Genomic DNA, 19,025 nt, shown 5'->3' with positions numbered 1-19,025 from the left:
CACTTCTGCCTCTCTCTCTGGACAGCTTTGCAAGACAGCTTTCAACTGAGGGCATCCTCAGCTGGTTCTCCCACATAATTTTCTAGGCTGCTGAGGATTTAAGCAGTGTTTATTTTAGTCTCCCTTAGCTTCTCCTTCAATGTCCTCCAAGTCCCTTTTTAAAGTGTGTGGTAACAATTCAAGATGGAGAAAAGGGGTTTTTTATTAATGATTTGAATGTTTTGTGCTTCAGGTGCTTGAGAAGCCTTTGGCATGCCTGAACTTTTCAATATTTGCAGTGTATTACAGAACACAGTGGAGATTATGTGGAGATTATTCATCTTGTGGACTTATTTCACTGTAACTCTGTCTGTAATCTGTTCCATGTGTTAAGGCATTGGAAGACTGAGTTGTACTGAAACCTGAATTTTCCCCTCATATTAAATATTCTTCATGTGGAAAGAACAAGTACCCTGGAACAAGGTCTGAATGGGGACTTACTATGTTGAGCTGATAATCACTAAAGTCAAGTATCTCAAGAGCCTGCCCAAAAGTTCAGTGTAGTTTATAACTTTATAATTAGCATGATAAATTTTTGGAACTTATTTGTGAACATAATCCAGAATAATTGCTGTTTGCAAGCCAAGTTGCAGGTTTCACAGTTCATCTCTTCTTAATTTGTGTGGAAAAAAAAAGGTGAGATCATCATTTGATGTAGGAAAAGGTACATTATTTCCCTGCTTATGCATGGAGTAAAAATAGCTGATCCTCTGCAGCCTGGCTGCAAAAATTCACCCTTCAGCTGAAGCCAAATATGAGAAATATCAGCTCCACAGGAGACCTACAAATCATTTTGAATGGGAAAAACAACAAGCTGTTATTTAAACAGCTTTGCAACCAAAGGACATGCTTTAATGAAGTCCTTGCAGTGAAGCTGTCAGATCACTCATTTGGCTGGACAGCCCCAATACCCCTGTAAGAGCAAAATTTTAGTGATCTCAGAGTGGCTTTAAGGCCAGCCAACCCAGCCACCTTTGCACGACTGGCAGTGTCACTGGGAGCTGGGCTGGGACCAGAGCTGTGGCAGCTCCTGTGCAGAAGCCTGGAGCACTTTGCCATTCTGTACTGCAAGTACCTGAGTAGCTATGAGAGCTACCCTGAAACTGCTATGAAATGCTTCAAGAACTTGAAATCAAGCAGATAAAATATTCCTCTTCTGCTGCACCTCAGTAACTTCCCTTGCATTCACTCTGTCCATCAGTGAACTTCTGGCTGTTTGCTCAGTTGTGGAAAACCCCCACGGTGCAGTGCATGCACAGCAGGCATGGTGCAGCCCTTTATCTCTGTGCTGAACCAAGTGTGGTGTGAGTCACACACCAGACCATCAGTCAGCAGCTTCCTGTTGTCCTCAGCAAAATCTTCATTCCCTCACTGCTGTTGGCAGTTCTTCCTTCTGAACTTTCTTGCTGTTTCACATTTCCCGTGCTGGCTGACACCTGTTGTCTCCTGCCCTTTTTTGTATCTTCCCTGGACCCTCAAGGATGTTGCTTGCTTATTTTTTTGCAGCTGCACCATTGCCTGATGCAACACCTCCAACATCTTCCTTTTTCACAGAAGAAGTTCCTCCTTCAGAACTTACTGAAATCTACTGAAGCTGGAAATCTGCTGAAAGCTTGAAAGTGTTCAGCTTTCCCTCTCTTCCATCATCTCATGCTTTGTTTTTAATTCCAGCCTGGTTGAAGAGGACAATGACAGCTTTGGATGTGATGCTTTGGAGATGGATGGTAAGCAAGAGGATATCATATATAATTGAAATATGAGCTAATATGTGATCAGTTCCCCAGCTACAGAGACTGTCAGATAACCAGCCCTGCTCTAAGTAAATGGGACACACAGCCTGTGAGTAAATCAAGGAAACAAAGGGTCAGCCAGTGGTGAGAAGGGGAAAGCAGTCATTCCTGAAAAACTTAGAGGGAAAGGGGTTAGTTTTGTTACCACAAGGGTGGTAAAACACTGGAACAGGGTTGTCCAGAGTGTTTTAGCCAAACTCTTCATCCTTGGAGATATCAAAACCCAGCTGGACAAAGTCCTGAGAAATCTTCTTGAGCTGAGCCTTCACTGACCTTTGACTAGACAGTCTCCAGAGGTCCCTTCCCACTTTCTGTTCTATGAGAGTGGCATTCCTTGTGCACGTCCTGTGGATATGAATCACATCTCTGCATGAAGAATTTCCTACTTCAGCTTTGGCTGGGATCAATTAAAATTAATTTTCCCCTTTTCCATCTTTGTCACTTTATCTAGGACTCATTATCATTCTTGTTACTCTTTCCAGATGACAGCCACGACAGGCATTCACATGGAGCTCCTTCAGTGCACTCTTCCTCTTCTTCTCATCAGTCAGAAGGCCTGGATGCCTATGAGCTTGAGCATGTCAACTCCATATTTAGAAAGTTCTCTCTGGAAAGGTATTTGAGATGCCAGTTTACTTGCCTTAGAGACTGAGAGGAAAGGGTGCTGTGGTAGAAACTCTCTATTTATTTATTAGTTGCTGAAGTTATAACAGCAGGAGTGATTATGGTGGCAGCAGTATAACGCTATCTTGGAGCCCTTTCATGTTCTGTAAACCCATGAAGGTCAGCCTGAAAATTCAAAAACTTCAAGGCAGACAAAATGTTCTAAAGGCTTCAACTTCTCCTTATGATCTTGCTATCTTGCTGCAAGAGCTTGCTGACTGGAGAACTGTTATACACTGAATTTTCAGAGATGCTCTTCTCCAGAACTTTTGCTGTAACAAGAAGGTTTTCTTTTAGAGTCCTTAGATCCTGGTGCTTGATAATGCTAGAAGTTTATTTGCACATCTCTCATTTTCCATGCATTCATTAAAGTCAGAGTGAGATAACCAGTTGTCCCTTCCTCTCCTGGACACAGACCCTTCCGTCCCTCTGTCACGTCCGTGGGCCGCATCAGGAGCTCGTGTCACACGGTCCAGCGCGTGACGCTCAACGGGGACAGCCTCAACTCAGAGATCACCCTGCTCGGGGGCAATGACAGAGGCAGCTTCGTCAGCTCTGTCAAGACAGGCTCCCTGGCAGAGAAAGCTGGCCTTCGGGAGGGACACCAGATCCTCCTGGTGAGCACGACATCGTCACCAAGCACGCTGGGTGTCTGCCCGCCCACCTCTGCTGTCCCTGGCATCCCAGGAGCACAAGTTCAACAATGCTTCTGCCAAGTTTCTCTTTACTTAGTTTTCCCTCCATTGCCAATGTTCCCAAACCATTTCCCTGTTCAAATGCCTCCAAAGGGCAGGGGGGAAAAACAGCCTCCCACAATTTATATTCCTGCATTTATTACTCTCAGGGAAGCCTGGGATTGTGCAAGTGCTGCAGCTCTGTTGACAGCTAGCATTCCTAATTTGAAAGAAAAAGAATTATATACTTAGAACATAATCTACATTCTGGTAACAAAGTGTCTGCATTGTTTAATAAGAAAAAGATCATGGCACTTCCAAAAAATGGTTTAATTGACTCAGAGATTGAACTTGCACTGAAGAGTAATATTTCTTTCATATCTAGTTGGAGGGCTGCATTAAAGGGGAAAATCAAAGTGTTCCTTTGGATACTTGCACAAAGGAAGAAGTTCACTGGACAATTCAGAGGTGCAGTGGTCCAGTAACACTCCAGTATAAACCAAATCATGAAGGTAAGAACAAAAGTATTTCTTATCTCAAGTAGTCCCAGGGCTTTTATGGCAACTTGTCTGGAAGAGAGTGACAGGACCAGCACATCCTTTGTATTGGGATAAATCTGGAGCATGCCACTGGTGTTAATTACAGCTCCTCCCTGGAACTGCTTCAGCTTTTAGCCTGCTGTCTGAGAAAAAAACAACATGTGCTTGTCAACAGGAGTCTGAAAAATTTACATGGTGGCCAATAGCAACATGACTCATGAAACACACTCAAGCTTATTTTTATGTACAGTTTTCTTCAATACAATGCAGTGAGCTGAGTGATCTTTATCCAGCTGGTCGATTTAGCATTTACCTGATGGAGTTGCCCTGTTTATTACCTTTGTGGCTTTATCTTATCTTTAACAGCTGGAGTTCATGTGTGGCGAATAGAATTTGATTTTAGTGTTCAGGTTCTATAATGATAATTTCAGGTTATGGATCAAAAATTACATTCCAAAATCCATTCTTTACTGGTGTGTATAAATGGGCATTCATGATTTTTATGCTGGTTAGAGAATTTCAGCTGCATAGATCATGCAGGAAGTGATGCCTTTGATTTTCTTTGATGTTTTCAATTGTAGGAAAGACTATTGCAATTTTTTGAGCATCACTTAACTGCAGATAAAGCATGTTATAGATTCTGGGAGTGCCAATTAGAGCTAATAATAAGGAGAATAGCTTGTCATTAAAATTGGTGGCAGAACTCACACGGTACTTAGAGGGCAGAGCTATAGCTGTGTCTGTGTCTTTGCTGAGAAGTTCTTTGTTCCACAGGTCATGTGGGGAGTACTGAGAATGGAGTTACCTAAAAGTAGCATTATAATGAGAATATTCCCACAGAGCTGACAGCAGCAGCATGGGCTGTCCCTGAGCCAGTGCCCCTTCAGTGTCTCTGAGGTGCAGGCCCATGATGTTGCTGGAACTCCTGCAAGCAGCACTCTGGAAGCACAAAGCTCTCTCAGAGGAACCTCAGGAGTTTGTGCTGTGGCTTCTCCCAGAGGGAATGCAGCAGCAGCAGCGTGGAGCTCCTGCCTCACCCCTTCCCTCCCCTCCCTGCTGCAGGGTACCGCAAGCTGCTGTCGGAGCTGGAGGAGGGGCTCATCACCTCGGGGGACTCGTTTCACATCCGCCTCAACCTGAACATCTCCAGCCAGCTGGACTGCTGCTCCCTGTCGGTGAAATGTGATGAGATCGTCCACATTCTGGACACCATGTACCAGGGCAGGTGTGAGTGGCTGTGTGCCAGGGTGGATCCCTTCACTGACAGGGACCTGGAGATGGGGACCATTCCCAGCTACAGCAGGTGAGAGTGATTCTGAGTGACCATTACTGAGAGCAGGGATCTAGAAACAGGGAACTTAATTACTGCTGTAAGGACAGAGGTGTCTTTGTCTTAAATTTTGAGATAAGGTCTGATGTAAAACTGTAGTATGAGCTATAAAACTTAAGAACAGAGATTCCAGATGTTACCTGAAAAAATGAAATGAGTCTCTCAAAAAGTATCATATGCAAATATTCCATGGATATTCTTTAGTCCTTAACTGAACTGCAGTTCTTCATATTGTTTTGTTCCTGCCTTTACTGCATGGTTCAGCCAGTCCTCACTGCTATTTCTATTTCATCTTTTCTGTAGGCACAGACCTGTTGCAATCCAGCTTTCTTGTGAGTGGTTTCAAAAATATCTTGATCTGTGATTTCATCCTTTCTTTCAGAGCCCAGCAACTCCTTTTGGTGAAGCTGCAGCGGTTGATGCACAGAGGAAGCAAAGATGAGACAGAAAACTCCTACAACACCCTTCGGGCCCTGCGGGTAAATATCTACAAACAAAGTCCTTTTAACACCTCATACTCCCCTGCTGTTAGTTTTTCATTTTTCATCATCATTTTACAGAAATTCCTCTTTGTAGGTTTTGATTGTGTCAGGCAATGGGCACCTTCTGTTTGCTTTAAATAATATTGTCCCTGGGAATGAACCCAGCTCTGGCTCACTATTAATCCAAACTCACTATTCAAGTCCAAACTCTGTTCTGTGTGTTAGTCACACTTTTCATGCTTCCATACCTGTAAATATTTAATGCATCTTCATGCACACATGAGGAAGAAGTTGTGTCCTTGCAGTTAATAATCAGAATTATTTCTCTCCTCTTCTGAATAAGCCTCTAAACCACAGAGTCTGTTGTCCCACTTTAGAAAGACCTGAATACCTCTCTCTTCCAGCCTGGATGCTGTGGAGAGAATTGGGATGATCAGGCCTTCACACAACAGTCCTTCAAATTTTCCTTTTCCCTTCACTAAAAGCATTTTTAGACCCCAAAATTCCATTTTTACACAATTAAAACTGCCTTCCTGGTGTGTCAGTTACCATAAGTTACTTTTAGAATCTGGGAGACATTTCATGCTCCTGAGTTTTACAGAGACAAGTAGACAGTGCTTGTGCTTGATTTCAGTTGAGGTTAAGTGTCACACATTCCTTCTGTGCTCACGGCCCCGCTGATCAAAGGGACAGAGATCACTGGCAGAGGTGCTTGTGAAAGCAAAAGCTGTGCATGCTCTTTCTTGGTGCAGAAATTATCTCTGTCTTAGGTGTGGAGAACAGTCTGAACAAAGGAATGTGCAGAGCAGTGAAAAAGCAGTGTTTGTCAGCACAGGCTGTGCTGTGCCCACTGTTTAGAATATTGTATTTTGGATAGGTATCAATCACTATCCCTTTTATTGGAAATAGAAAATATCTGGTTTGGCTTCTTTTGTTTCTCAAATGTTATGATTAAAAAAGACAAAAAAAAAGCAGGGGTGAGAAAATCTCCTGTGTTATTTTTTGCTAGAATACATTGCAGCCAGAGGAGCCTGCCCTGCAGAACGACCCCAAAACCAGCCCTCGCCTATCCAGAGCAAGCTTTCTTTTGGGCCAGATTTTACAGGTAATAAAGTTCAAATCCTCAGTGCAATGTCTGAAATAGTGGATCTGAACAGTAGATATTCTCAGGCTGTCCTAATTCACCCAGAAATCCCAGCTCAGGTCTAGAGGTTGTATTGGAATTTATTCTTATCAAAAAGAGATTTAATGTATGAAGGAGAAGGATGGGTTGTGTTTTCTGTTGTGATGTGGGGTGCTTGTTTTCAAGAGCATGGCTTCCATTACAGATGTGCCTTGAGGAATCCCACACATCTGCCATCAGAGGCTGAAATGTGCTTTGTTGTACCATAAGGACAAATCCAATGGGGTGAATCAAATCCCCAAGTCTCTGAGATAGGGCTCCATCAGAAAATAGTCCTTTAATTGTAGGCCAGTGACTCTGAGCATGACAGAGGCTGTGTGGGTGAAAGATAAAGCCTTGTGAAGGAAGGTGATTGGGAAAGGTTAGCAAATACACAGGAGGAGGAGTTAATGTTTGGATAGAGCAATAGGCGGGTGGATGAGGAAGGAAAGCATGAAGCCTATTTCTCATGTAAAATGACTGTAAAAAGAGGCCATTTGGGAGTTTTTAAGTCTCTCTGGTAGAGCAAAGAAGAGGCAGTTTGGGTATAGCCTGTGAGACATTTGTGCATATACTCTGGGTATGATGTACACATCAGGGCTTGTACTGGTGATAGCAGGGAGCTCTGTGAAGGGAAAACATGCCTCTTAAGAGCAGAGAACAAAACAACAAATCCCAAAGGGGATTAACACAGGCTCTGAAACAGATCTATGATATTTAAAGAGTCTTAGAATTCAGTCCACAGATCCACGGAGTCCTGTCTTTGATAGACACAAGTGATTCAGATCTCGTAGGTAACAAGTGTTGGCTGATGAATACATGGGAGGGTAAATAATGCAAAAAATGAGGCTCGAATCTCTCTTTTTTTTTTTTTTTTTTGTTCACCATTTTAGTTTGTCAGTAGGTCTGAGAACAAATACAAACGAATGAACAGCAACGAGCGGGTCCGCATCGTCACGGGCTGGCCCTCGGGCCTGGCACTGAGCTCTTCCGAAGGGAAGAAGCAGCTGCCTGATAAACTGGAAGGTAAAAATCTAAAACAGCCTTTACACACATAGCACTGACACAAAGGCCTACATCAACATCTACAGAACAGCATGGCTGTGAAATGTATCACAGGTCTTGCATTTTGGTCCACTCTGCAAAAGTTCAACAGCAAGTGTGACCAAAACTGATTTGGCTAAAAGAACTTGGGGCACTAAGCCTTCACAGGCAGCTTTAGGACACTGAAATGTCCTGGTTGGCTGGCAGTTCTTCCTAAGTGCTTCCTTGTCTTTTGCTCCAAAACATTTAACTTGGAGCCTAAAGTCAAGCTAACAAGCAGAGAGTCTCCAAGCAAATGTTGTGTTGAAGAGGTTAAGAAATAATCTCTTGAAAGCAAAAGGCAGTTGAATTATTTAGTATTAGATTGGACATCATAGTCCTGTGAGTACAGTAAAAACAACCCCAGTAAAAGGGAAGGAGGACCAGTATGACTAACCATGTCATTTCTGGTTCATGTGTGTCTCCTTTTTTTTTCTCCAAATATTGATGGAGAGGAACCCTGAGGATAAATGTCTTGTTCTTTGCTCAGATTTGGATTCAGAGAGTGAACTGGACAAGAAGCTCAGTCTGATCCCTTACAGCTTGGTGAGACCCATCCACTGCGAGCGCAGGCGCCCCGTGCTGTTCACCCCCACCATGCTGGCCAAGCCCTTGGTGCAGAAGCTTCTCAACTCTGGAGGTGCCCTGGAATTCAACATATGCAAGCCAGGTAATGGGGTAAGAGAGGGCCATGACTGTCAGCTCTCAGTGTTGGAAATATGAACATATATATGCATGCACACGTAGGGGAATGCACATGTGAGAGTTGCTTGAGGTACTTTGAGTCACATCAGAGTGATGTGTAGCTGTAAATCCTGCTTTTTGAGACTATCTGGGATATTTGAATGTTTTTGAGACAGCCAGTACACATGGTTATGAGATTCTGTGTCTATAAATATTATCCATGTGTATGCTGTGTGGTTGCTAGGCTGCCCCTCAGAGACTGAAATGCTGTGAGTGCTCTTTCTGTTTGCATACTGTTTGCATACTGCATATCTAGGCAATGTGAAATTTTGATTAATTTGTTTCTAGTATTTGCTATTATGAGGAATATCTTCCCTGGAGCAACTTTAGGTTTCTGTCTCATCCAAGCTGTGAAGATTGTGCATTTGATCTACTGGAAAGACTGATTTTCTTCCATGCTAAGTATTTACTATTAAAGCAGGACGCAGTGCCTTGATGGCTGCAGGGCAGGATTGTATACAACCCAGCATTAAACAGAGCTGACGTTTCATTTTTACACTAATATTGAATACCCACAGCATAGTATGCAGCCTTACAGTCATCCAGACAGAGAAACTGAGAAGTTAAGTATTATAATAAATATCCCCTGTCTTGAAACATAAAACAAAAGCTTTGATGTAGAGCTGCAATTCACAAGGGGGCCAGTATCACACATTGCAACCTAAGCCAAATTTTTTTGAAACTTTAAACACAAATGTTGGAACACTAAATCCTTGTTTTAGGATCCTGGGCTGAAGAGACCACCTTTTTTTAGCACTTCTCAGCATCCTCCATCCCTGAACTACTATATAACACTAGGTGCTGGAATTGTATTTACTGTTTTAATTTAATGCCTTCATAGCGTTGTAGTAATTGCCCAAGGACTCATTGGTGCAGGATATAGCTGAGATGCTCAGCTGTGATCAGATTAGGCTTTAATTGAATTCAATGGAAGAAATGAGGCAGCTGTTAAGACAATTCATTGCTCATGCTCCTTCCCTGAACCATCCTTACATCCCATGTGAAGTACTACTGGATACTTTTCTACGTGTTCTGCTGCTGTAAATTTGATTCTGTCCCCATCCACATCTCTTCCTAGATATTGTAACAAAGGAAGAGTTCTTAAGGAAGCAAAGGACAGAGACTGTCATCTTCAGCAGAGAAAAGAATCTGAACACATACGAGTGTATTGTACCTGCCAACATCGAGGCTGTTACTGCCAAGGTGCTCACAGTGCTCTGTGTCCCTTCTCTGGGCTCTCTGGGAACCTCTCTGCAATGTCCTGGATACCAGACTGACCAATTTACAGTTGCACTCCTTCAATCTCAGATTTTTATTTATTCCCTCAAATGGCTTTTATTTGTGCTCTTAATTTTCCTTTTCTTTCCCATCTTCAGCCATATCCCTTTATGTTCTCCCTCATTCCCTGTGATGACCCACATAGATGCAGCTAAATATCCTTTCATTTTCTGTGCTCCATCCTTTATTCATTTCCTTTTCATATCATAAGTATATATGAATACACGAGAGAGTAAGAGATACAAAGACCTAGACAAAGGAAAGAGAAGCCTGAAACCCAGACACAGGGGTGTACAGAACAAAGATAACAATGCCCAAGACAGAGATCTGATGTCAAGTAGAGTAGATTTGATGCACTGCATGGAAAAGAAGGAGAATTAAAGTGATGGTTTTTTGTCTCACAAGTGGTTGCAGTAGATGTTCTTTCTGAACAAAAAGCAAGTCTGTGTGTTTGGGTCTATATGTAAAACTGGTATTTTATCATACTTTTCATCTTTAGAGCATTCCATTTCCATTTTAAACCTTTTTAGAAAGCTGTTAAGCTCAGCTGTTATTTGACAGACTAGTTTTAAACCAGTAGGAGGAGCTGGACTTTAAATGTATATTTGATTAAAAGGTTTTAAATCAGTACAATGGTAAATAGAGAGCCTTCCAAATCACCCCATAAGGGATAGATATCATTATCTTGAGATTCCACAGCAGTGAATTTTCCTTTGTGACACTGTTATGACTTTGTTTTTAGAACAAGCATTGTCTCCTGGAAGCTGGAATAAGCTGCACGAAGGATTTAATCAAAGCCAAGATATATCCTATTGTTCTCTTTATAAGAGTCTCAGAGAAAAACATCAAGAGGTTCAGGTAACATGTCAAACCTTTTGCATATTTGATGTTTCATCTTATTCAGTGAATAATTCTTGAGTCCAATAATGTTCTCACTGAGAGAAATAAACACCCTCATCCCTCTCCATCTGGTACTTCTTTGTGCACTGTTTCCTCCCTTGACTCCTCCCTGAAATCTTACAACTGGAGAAAGCAGGAATTCCCCAAATCTGGCACTCTTTCACTGTCACTGGTGGCAATGAGCATTGTGGGAGGATGAGACCGAAGAAAATGTGGTTTTCTCCATGCTCAGCACTCCCACAGCATTTCTTAAGGTAATGCAAGCTGGAAGAGGAGAGCTCGTAAACACTTGCACTCTCCCTCCATTCAATCCTCTGAAATTGTTTCCCCATAGCAAATATTTCTCCTTGGGGCAGCATGGAGGTAAGAGGATGGTAGACCTGCAGTAGCTGCATTCTTCACTGCTTTTATTGCTTGGAAGTAGTTAGGAGAAAATAAATTCTTGATGGGACAGCTGGGACTGCAGGATTAACTTAAAATCCAAGACATTTATTTTCGGTCTGCTCATTTGATACAGGAAACTGCTACCAAAGCCAGAGACTGAGGATGAGTTTTTACGGATGTGCCGCCTGAAGGAGAAAGAACTGGAAGCACTGCCCTGCCTTTATGCCTCTGTGGAGGCAGAGGCTTGGAGCAGCATCGAGGATCTTATCCGGACCATAAAGGACAGGATCGGGGAAGAGCAGCGGAAAACCATCTGGGTAGATGAGGATCAGCTATAAAAGCCCTCAGGAACACGGAGCTCTTTGGTGAGGAAAGGACACGTCCAGGTGGAGCAGGCCTTCTCAGAATTCCTGGTTAGGTGCCCAGAGCTCACTCCTGTTTCACCCTTGCTGGCAGGGCACTCCCTGCTGGCAGGATGCATGTCTGGAACGGGACTGGAGCTGTGTTGAAGAGCCAGAGTCTCAGATGCTGGGATCCAGGCTGTGGGGCCACCACCACAATTTCTGATCCACTGGCATTTCTTAAGGGACAGCACCTGTTTAACACATGAGGACAAAGATCTTGAGAGGGAGCTTGGGGTAATTTATTATGTTCAAAATATGGATCTCTTTGGTCTCATTCAAAATTTCTGATGAGACCAAATAAGTGGAATCTGAAAGGGATAAGGCATGGGCATGGGGTGCAGGATGTGGAGTTGAGATGTGCCCCACACCCCCCTGAGGTGATACCCAGCTGAGGAAGCTGAAGGCTGGTTGGGAGCAGCACAACACAACTGCTGATGGCCAGAGCAGCCCTGTAGCCCTGGCTCTCCACAACCATTTTCAGCCATTTTAATCAAAAGAGAAGAAAATAGCTATTCCTCCTGGCATTAACTAAAATGAAAATTTTCTCTTCCCTTTGAAACTCCAGTTTTATTTAACAGTTTTGCAGGTTTCCTTTGTAGTCCTGGCGCTTACAGGAAAACAGACTTCACTGTCCCAGTGGCACATCAGATCTTTCCACATCTGCCAACATTTCATTTAGTTTATCCCTGCCTCTGCACTGTGTTCATTTGTACATCTCTCAGTTTTTAACATTTTTTTACTCATGGAAAATACCACGGTGCTTTCTTCGGACAACAAGTTTTTTCTGTTTCTTCACTGAAATATTTCTCTGCAACATCATTGCCTGCCAACATGCCGACTCTCAACAGGAGGAACTATTCTTAGAAGAAGAAAAGAAGAATTTCATAAGCCAGTAATTGCTGTGAACCACTCAGTCCTTGACCTGTGTGCCATGAGTGACAGTGAGGAGCCCTGCGGGCACCACGCTGAGCTGTGGCCAAGTGGGATAATGCTTCCAGAAGTGTGTGTAGGGCTGAGGAGACCATGTCCCATTTTCAAAAGCACTTAAGTCCTCAGAGAGTTTAAGTTCCACTGCTCATGAGTGTGACTTATACTCCTAAATCTCTTCAGGCTTTGAAATCTTTCCTCTCGACATTAGATGCTGTACTGAGATTGCCAAATTGATCCAATAAAACTGACCCCATAATAATGACTCGTGCAATTGCTGATCTGAAATGCAATAAAAATTGACCTACAGATGAAGAGTGGTCCATCCCATTGTCCTTAGATCCTTCATTCCTTGCCACATCCCTCCCTTTAAGATGCATTTAATAACAAATTTTCTTTTCTTCTGCATTCATCTTCAGTCCCCCATCTCGGTGCTGTGGGCTGATGAACAGTAGCAGGCAATAAAAAAACAATCAGAATCTAAACAGAACATCTGGCCTGGTTGTCTTCACTAGATTAGCTGCTCCCTTGTCTTTGCAACAAACTTCTACTGTGGCTGTGTCTCAGGTAGACTGGGTCAGCTCATGGTGGCTTTTGGGATTGTGCTTTTCTTTTATGCTCTTTTCTTTTATGCACATCATTTTTTAACTAATGGACTCTTCGAGAAGTAATTTATGTCACTTTACATCTAATTGCTGCTGCTGTGTTTCTCAAGTTATTAATGTTTGAAAGAATGTTCATAGCTAGCACTTCTCAGAGAATAGCTTTTTACCTGCCCAGTGCCATCTGCTTGGACTGTACAAGCAGGGGGATACTTCCATGTGCAATCTCTTTACAAAAAGGACAGGCTGCACACACAATTTGCAACTCCCTCCAGGGCAAAGAATAACAACCAGTTGGGGTATATATAGAACAAATTGGATGATTCTTCAGAGATCCTCTGTAGCTCAAGCAGAAATAAGAAAGCATCAGTTGGAAGAACTAAGCCTTCCAGGAGCATTTTGCATTCATTCCTAATGTCCTGATAATGCAGCCTCGTGTAACAGCTGCCTGTGGTTTGTTCCTGCCCCTCTTGTGAAAGCTTTTGAGTCTGCAGCTGAGCAATGGGAGGGACTGCAGGAACATTTCTCAGCTGCTTCAGCAAAAAGTTCAGCCAGGTCAGCGTCAGATGCCTCCAGGAGCCAGCAGCTGACTGCTCAGCGGCCAGCGCGGAGGATGTCCGTGTGCCACCGGCAGTGCCACAGGGATCGCTGCCATCTGCTGGAATGGCTGCAACAGATGGCAGGTGGGGCAGAGGGGATGGACTGTCTCAGAATGCCATGGTTGTTTCTGCAGTGATCTCCTCTCCCCACAGCTTTATGTCTCTTCGCATGGACAAAGCTGCAGATGTGATTTGTCCCACTCCACTTTCAGCACAGGAAAGGCATATGCCAAACTCTGGAGGAGGTTCCTTTGCAGTGGGCAGAGATTCACCTCCAAAAAGCTGTTTCTCTGACTTACTGGAGATGGCTATCTAAGGGTGAGATGAATTGCCCTCTGAACTATCTGGGGTTTTCATAGACTACAGCAAGAAATGAGAGAATTAGCCTGGCCTTTAGCATTTAGCTCTTTGATCTGTAATTTGGGGCAGCTAAACCACCTTATGGGAAAAGTGGAAGTAGAGATTGAGGCAGAGAACAAGAGATCTAATTATTTCTGTGAAACAAGAGAGGGATGGATACACGGAGCAGACCTTTCTTCTCATATCCAAGTGCATCTGTAAATTCCCAGCTCTGCAGACCCATTGTGGTTGTCTGCTCATGTGATGCAAAACAACCAGACTCTGTCCAGCTGTGTCCTGTACCCTGCACAAGCCTCATCTCTCTGTGACTTGGTGGAGAAGGACTGAAAACTCTGTTCCCTCTTGACTTCTGGGTGTGAAGTCCAAGTGCAGATCTGTAGCTGGAGTGGAGCTGCAAAGCAGCCATGGAGCAAAAGGGGCCACAGTAATTTACACTGGCTGGGAGATTCCTCTGCTCTGGAGCCAAGAGCTGTCCCTCTCAACTGAAGGAAATTACCCCTGCACCTTTGAAACACATTCAGATCTTGAAAAGAGGCCATGATTTTCCCTGAATGTCAGAGTGCTGGAATCAGAGTGGATTCCAAGTTCTGAACCAGCAGATTTAAACTGCAGACTTGGAATTTGGGCTGTAGATCACAGTGGTATTCTCCCTTCTGCTACATCTCCCTTGTGAGGTATCACCTTAGGCCACATCCCTCCTCACATGCACATCCCAGTTACACAAACCTGGGCTCAGCACATGCACAAAAGCCCAGCAGGCATAGGCAGCTTCAGGAGGGGTTGTGTGGTTGAAAAACTGGGAACAACAATTAAGAAAACAACATGGGAATTGGAAATGTTGTAAATGTTCCCTGTAAATAGTGTCACAGTGGAATCTCGAGCAGATTCTCCACCTGATCTCATCAAATGGTTAGAATGGGACAAGTTTAATGTTGATTTATTCTTTGGTTGTTTCTGTATTTTAGACAGCACTTGATATGAGATTTGGGGTCAATAACTGGACTTGCAGGTACCACCAAAATTCAGATACATTCTCTAAATCAGTCTAAAGAGGGAAATTCAAGCTGCAGACCTGATTTGGAACTGGAGGCTGTGCTTGGACACCAGAGCTCAGGCCCAGCCACCACGTGTGAATCCCAGGTATGGATCCCTACCTAAGGTAAGCAACATTCACAGCACGACCCATTTTAAAATCACTCATGGTTTTTAATTGAAGTCTGGGAACATTTCTCAGCAGTTTGTATTTTAAGTTAGAAAGGAGGTAGCAGAAAGCCTGGAAATTGCCCTATGTTTGGTCTGCTGCTTTTACTGTAAGAGGTGGAAAACATAGAATAATAACTGCCTTTCAAAATGGATTATTTGAAAACTACTTCTTTCCTTTAAGAGCTCACAAGAGCTTGTTGGAAAATTTTTCACATGCAAATTGTTCTTCTGAAAATGTCATTGAAAAATTGCCCACTAGAAAATGCAATTGGAAATTTTTTCAATGGAATATTGTTCTGTTAGAAAATATGTTTTCATCTAAATCAAATGTCTATGGAAATTCTTTCATTCTAACACTTCATTTAAAAAAAAATAAAGTATTTCAATAATACTGAAGCAGTAATTTTCAATATTTCACATACTTTTAATCTTTTATCTGAAAATATTTTTGGGGTTAATTTTTAATTTTTTAGGTGAAATCTTTTTTAAACTCTACATTTAAACATCTGATTTGATTGAAACGCTTGTTGTATTTGATGTTTACCTACTACAAAATAATGGAAGTAATGGCTTACAGCTCTCACATGTGGTATAATACCTGTGATCACAGGAGAAAAATCCAACTGAGTCTGGCTTGGCGTTTTGTTTAACTCTGCTGCTAAAATGATATATTGTATAAGTCAGTATCATGCAGTTCAGCACATTGGGGAATTGTTGCAGGTAAAAATTTCATGCAAACTTTATTACACAGAATTGGATATTCCTTTGAATCAGAATTCTGGCTGGAGGCAAAGCTGTCAATCGGTCCGGCTGCAGCACAGACAGCTCTGGCAGCACAATTTGCAGGGGGGTAGGAACACACACAAAGCAGACTTGTGCCTACAAACTTAAAGTGGAGATAGATGCCAAAGCTGGAAAAATGCCTGTAAACCTGTTAGAGGTTTCTGTATTCTTTGTTCCAAGCTATTTTCATGGCCCAGGGTTTGAGAGCTCAGTACAAGGCTGCAGTCGGGCACTGCTGAGCCCTGGAGCTGCTCGCAGCTTCTTCAGCCCTGCCTGGGCTGGGCTGCCTGAGCAGCACTTGTTAAACTGTTCCCTGGAGACTGGAAAAGCAGGACACAGGAGTTTAGGGCTTCTGGAAGAGCAACATTCTAGGATTTTGCAGTTATTTGTATTGTGCATTCCAAGTCATTCAGCCTTAATCAGCTTAGACCGTGACAATGTGTTCCCCTTTGGTGCAGTTTCCATCTCCTTTGCTCGTGTTCAGCTCTGAGAATTGAACAGCACCTCACAAAGAGACACACAATATCAAACAGGAGATTGTGATTCACTGCTTGTGAGGGACTTTGTCTCCCCCTTTTCTCCTGCTTGCTCAGTTTCCAGAGTTGCTTGTTCTGCATCCTGTGTCCCTCGGGGCTGATTCCGAGTGTGCAGCCCTGAGGTCCCTCACCAGGGCACCACCAGGTTCAGGGATGGCTGTCAGTTGAAGCAGTAATTCCAGGAAAACCTTCTACTTTTCCAGACTCATCTGTAGAAGAAAAAGGAGGCTCTCCCATGGATCAAGGCCATGTGCCTTTGGTTTTGGAGACCAAATCCAGTGTGAATTTTGGCTCAGGCACAGTGAATAGGGGCTCTTGAGTGCTGGCAGCTTGGGTGGCAGTACAGTCATTGTCTGGGACACCCTCCTGGTATAGCAGGAGTGACAGTGACCCTGCTGTGCCAGTCCTGCCCACACAGTACCTGCAGCTGCTGGGGTCACCATGCTGCCCAGCTCTTTCCTGGGAAGAAAACCTGATCCAGCCAAGGCAGTGCTGGAAGACCATGGCATGAGGTTTCATCCATGCAGAATTCTGCCATGCTCCCAGAAATCACACTTGCTATCTCTGTAAAACTCTGTCTGACCCTCAGGGACAATTCCAGACCCAAACTCTGAGGAATCTGTGCCATTCTTACAGACTTTTCATTGATTCCTTGTAAATGTTGAGGCTGCAGAAGCAAACAGAAGGCCTGGCATCCCTGCAGATTTCACCTGTAGATCTGATTCTTTAAGAAGGTGCTGTCACTGTCTCTGTATGGATGCAGGAGGTGACAGAGAGCTGAGGGCACCTGTCCACACTGGCCAGTGGCACAGCCTGGCTCCCTCTGGGCTGCACTGCTCTGTCTCAAGGCTCTGCATGGGGGGGTGATGCCAGCTGGCAGCTGGATCAAGGGTTTGAGTGGGGCTTGCCTAAAGTGGTGAGATTTCTAGTCTGATTGGAGAACCCTACCAGTAAGCCAAGTTAGAACAACAGGAAGCTCATCCACCCTCCCTCCCCCACCTCCTTTTTTCTGTTCCTCTGCTGCAGAAACTGTCTGATGTTCAGATCAGAGGCTCTCCAGGGTTAAATGCACCATTAGTCACTGGGAAAAAGGGAAAAAAAGACCTTTTAAAAGCAGATGGTAGATGATAGAGAACCTGCTTGAGAGTAACAATCTACAACAGCGTGTCTGCTTCATCAGATATTAGCATCAAAAGCTGTCTGATAATTTAGCAACAAACAGCAATATTGATTTTCTTCCAAAGTGCAGATGCAGAAAGACAAAGCTGGAGAGGTGGCTTTTTCAGAGGATCCCCACTACCCCTGGCAAAGACAAGGCAGGAAAGGATCCATAACCCCTAGTCCCATCAGCAGGGCAGGAGCAGCCTGCAGGTGAGAGGTTCTGGAGGGAACCACGGGAAAGATCCACTGCAGCCTTGTCAGGAGCCTGTGCAGAATGGAGGGGCACCTCCCAGGGGTGAGGAACTGGGGCCAGCACCAGGCTGCTCCCACCAGGGAAAATGGGAAGTAGAGCAAAGAAGTGGAGCTGGGATGGAATGTGGAAGAGACATGGGAAGTAGCTTGCTTCCCTTGTTATCAGAGGATATGTGAATTAATTGCTGCAAAGGAATCTGAGCAGTAATAGCTACCAGTCCTTCTGTCTCTCCCTTGGATACAGCAGCCATCCTGACTTATCAGGGCACTGCCAAAATAGGCATTTTAACACCTTAGCATCTGGAAAAATTCCATTTTAGAACTAAGATTTCTCCTTTATCCCTTGTCCCATTAATTTCTTTTTCACACATTGGTAGAAAAGCCTCCCTGTGGTCAACAGTTGGCTCTTGGAACTATTTCTTGATGACAAGAGTTGGGTTTATACCGTTCTTTGGACAACAGCTCCTACTTCTGATTTAAATTCCCTGCAACCAGTGGTCTCACATCAATTATGTACACTGCTCCTCATCTCTGTGTCTGAAATGTCAGTGAATCTGATAATTTTTGCTCACAGAGGTGGGGAACCAACAAGGATCTCTGGCACAGCCTGCAGTGATTGCATCTACCAAGGCATTAGCAAAACAGCAAGGAGACAGGAACGGGCACTGACACTTGCTGAAGTTCAGCCCCTTGCTCAAACAGCAGCACTCAGAGAATTCCTAACAGAGAGCTTAGGGAGCACCAGGGCACATCAGGACACTGCTCAGGAAGGGCTGCACAAGGCACTCTCCAAGCATGGTCATGGGAACATTTGGAAAGAGCAGGAAAGAACTAAACACAGTAAGAAATAAGAATAACTCATAATTAAACTGATTTGCTCCTGGCAGAAATGGACACAATTCCATTAACATTCAGTTCCATCTAAATACACACCAGAAAGAAACTAAGCTGGATATCGACTCTGACCTAGTTGGAGTTCTTTATACCAACATTAATGTATTGTTGAAATACTGTTTTAAGAGCCAATTTTGGGCTGTTGCCTCCATCTTTGCACCCTAGAGAAAGCCAGTGGGGTAAACTTCTATTAAATGAATGTGAAAAATTGATGCCTGGTTCTAAGTGCACATTTA

General features: G+C 43.6%; 1 protein-coding gene across 2 annotated transcripts in view; it reads left to right on the top strand.

The window, feature by feature from the left end:
- CARD11 (caspase recruitment domain family member 11) overlaps window positions 1-12,889 on the top strand; it is a 44,973-nt gene extending 32,084 nt beyond the window's left edge. For both annotated transcript variants that reach the window (XM_059861688.1, XM_059861689.1), the window contains exons 13-24: window positions 1,711-1,763; window positions 2,312-2,444; window positions 2,908-3,109; window positions 3,552-3,678; window positions 4,768-5,008; window positions 5,418-5,514; window positions 6,527-6,622; window positions 7,573-7,705; window positions 8,253-8,432; window positions 9,585-9,709; window positions 10,527-10,642; window positions 11,202-12,889. In XM_059861688.1, coding sequence (XP_059717671.1) covers window positions 1,711-1,763; window positions 2,312-2,444; window positions 2,908-3,109; window positions 3,552-3,678; window positions 4,768-5,008; window positions 5,418-5,514; window positions 6,527-6,622; window positions 7,573-7,705; window positions 8,253-8,432; window positions 9,585-9,709; window positions 10,527-10,642; window positions 11,202-11,406 — 1,708 coding nt within the window. In that variant the 3' untranslated portion in view covers window positions 11,407-12,889. The remainder of the gene's footprint in view (window positions 1-1,710; window positions 1,764-2,311; window positions 2,445-2,907; window positions 3,110-3,551; window positions 3,679-4,767; window positions 5,009-5,417; window positions 5,515-6,526; window positions 6,623-7,572; window positions 7,706-8,252; window positions 8,433-9,584; window positions 9,710-10,526; window positions 10,643-11,201) is intronic.
- The last annotated feature ends 6,136 nt before the right edge of the window (window positions 12,890-19,025 follow it).

The sequence above is a fragment of the Haemorhous mexicanus genome, chromosome 17 (genome assembly GCF_027477595.1).
Source record: "Haemorhous mexicanus isolate bHaeMex1 chromosome 17, bHaeMex1.pri, whole genome shotgun sequence".
Lineage (NCBI taxonomy): Eukaryota > Metazoa > Chordata > Aves > Passeriformes > Fringillidae > Haemorhous > Haemorhous mexicanus.
Note: the sequence above shows the minus strand (reverse complement) of the source record. Positions and strands in the feature narration are given on the sequence as shown.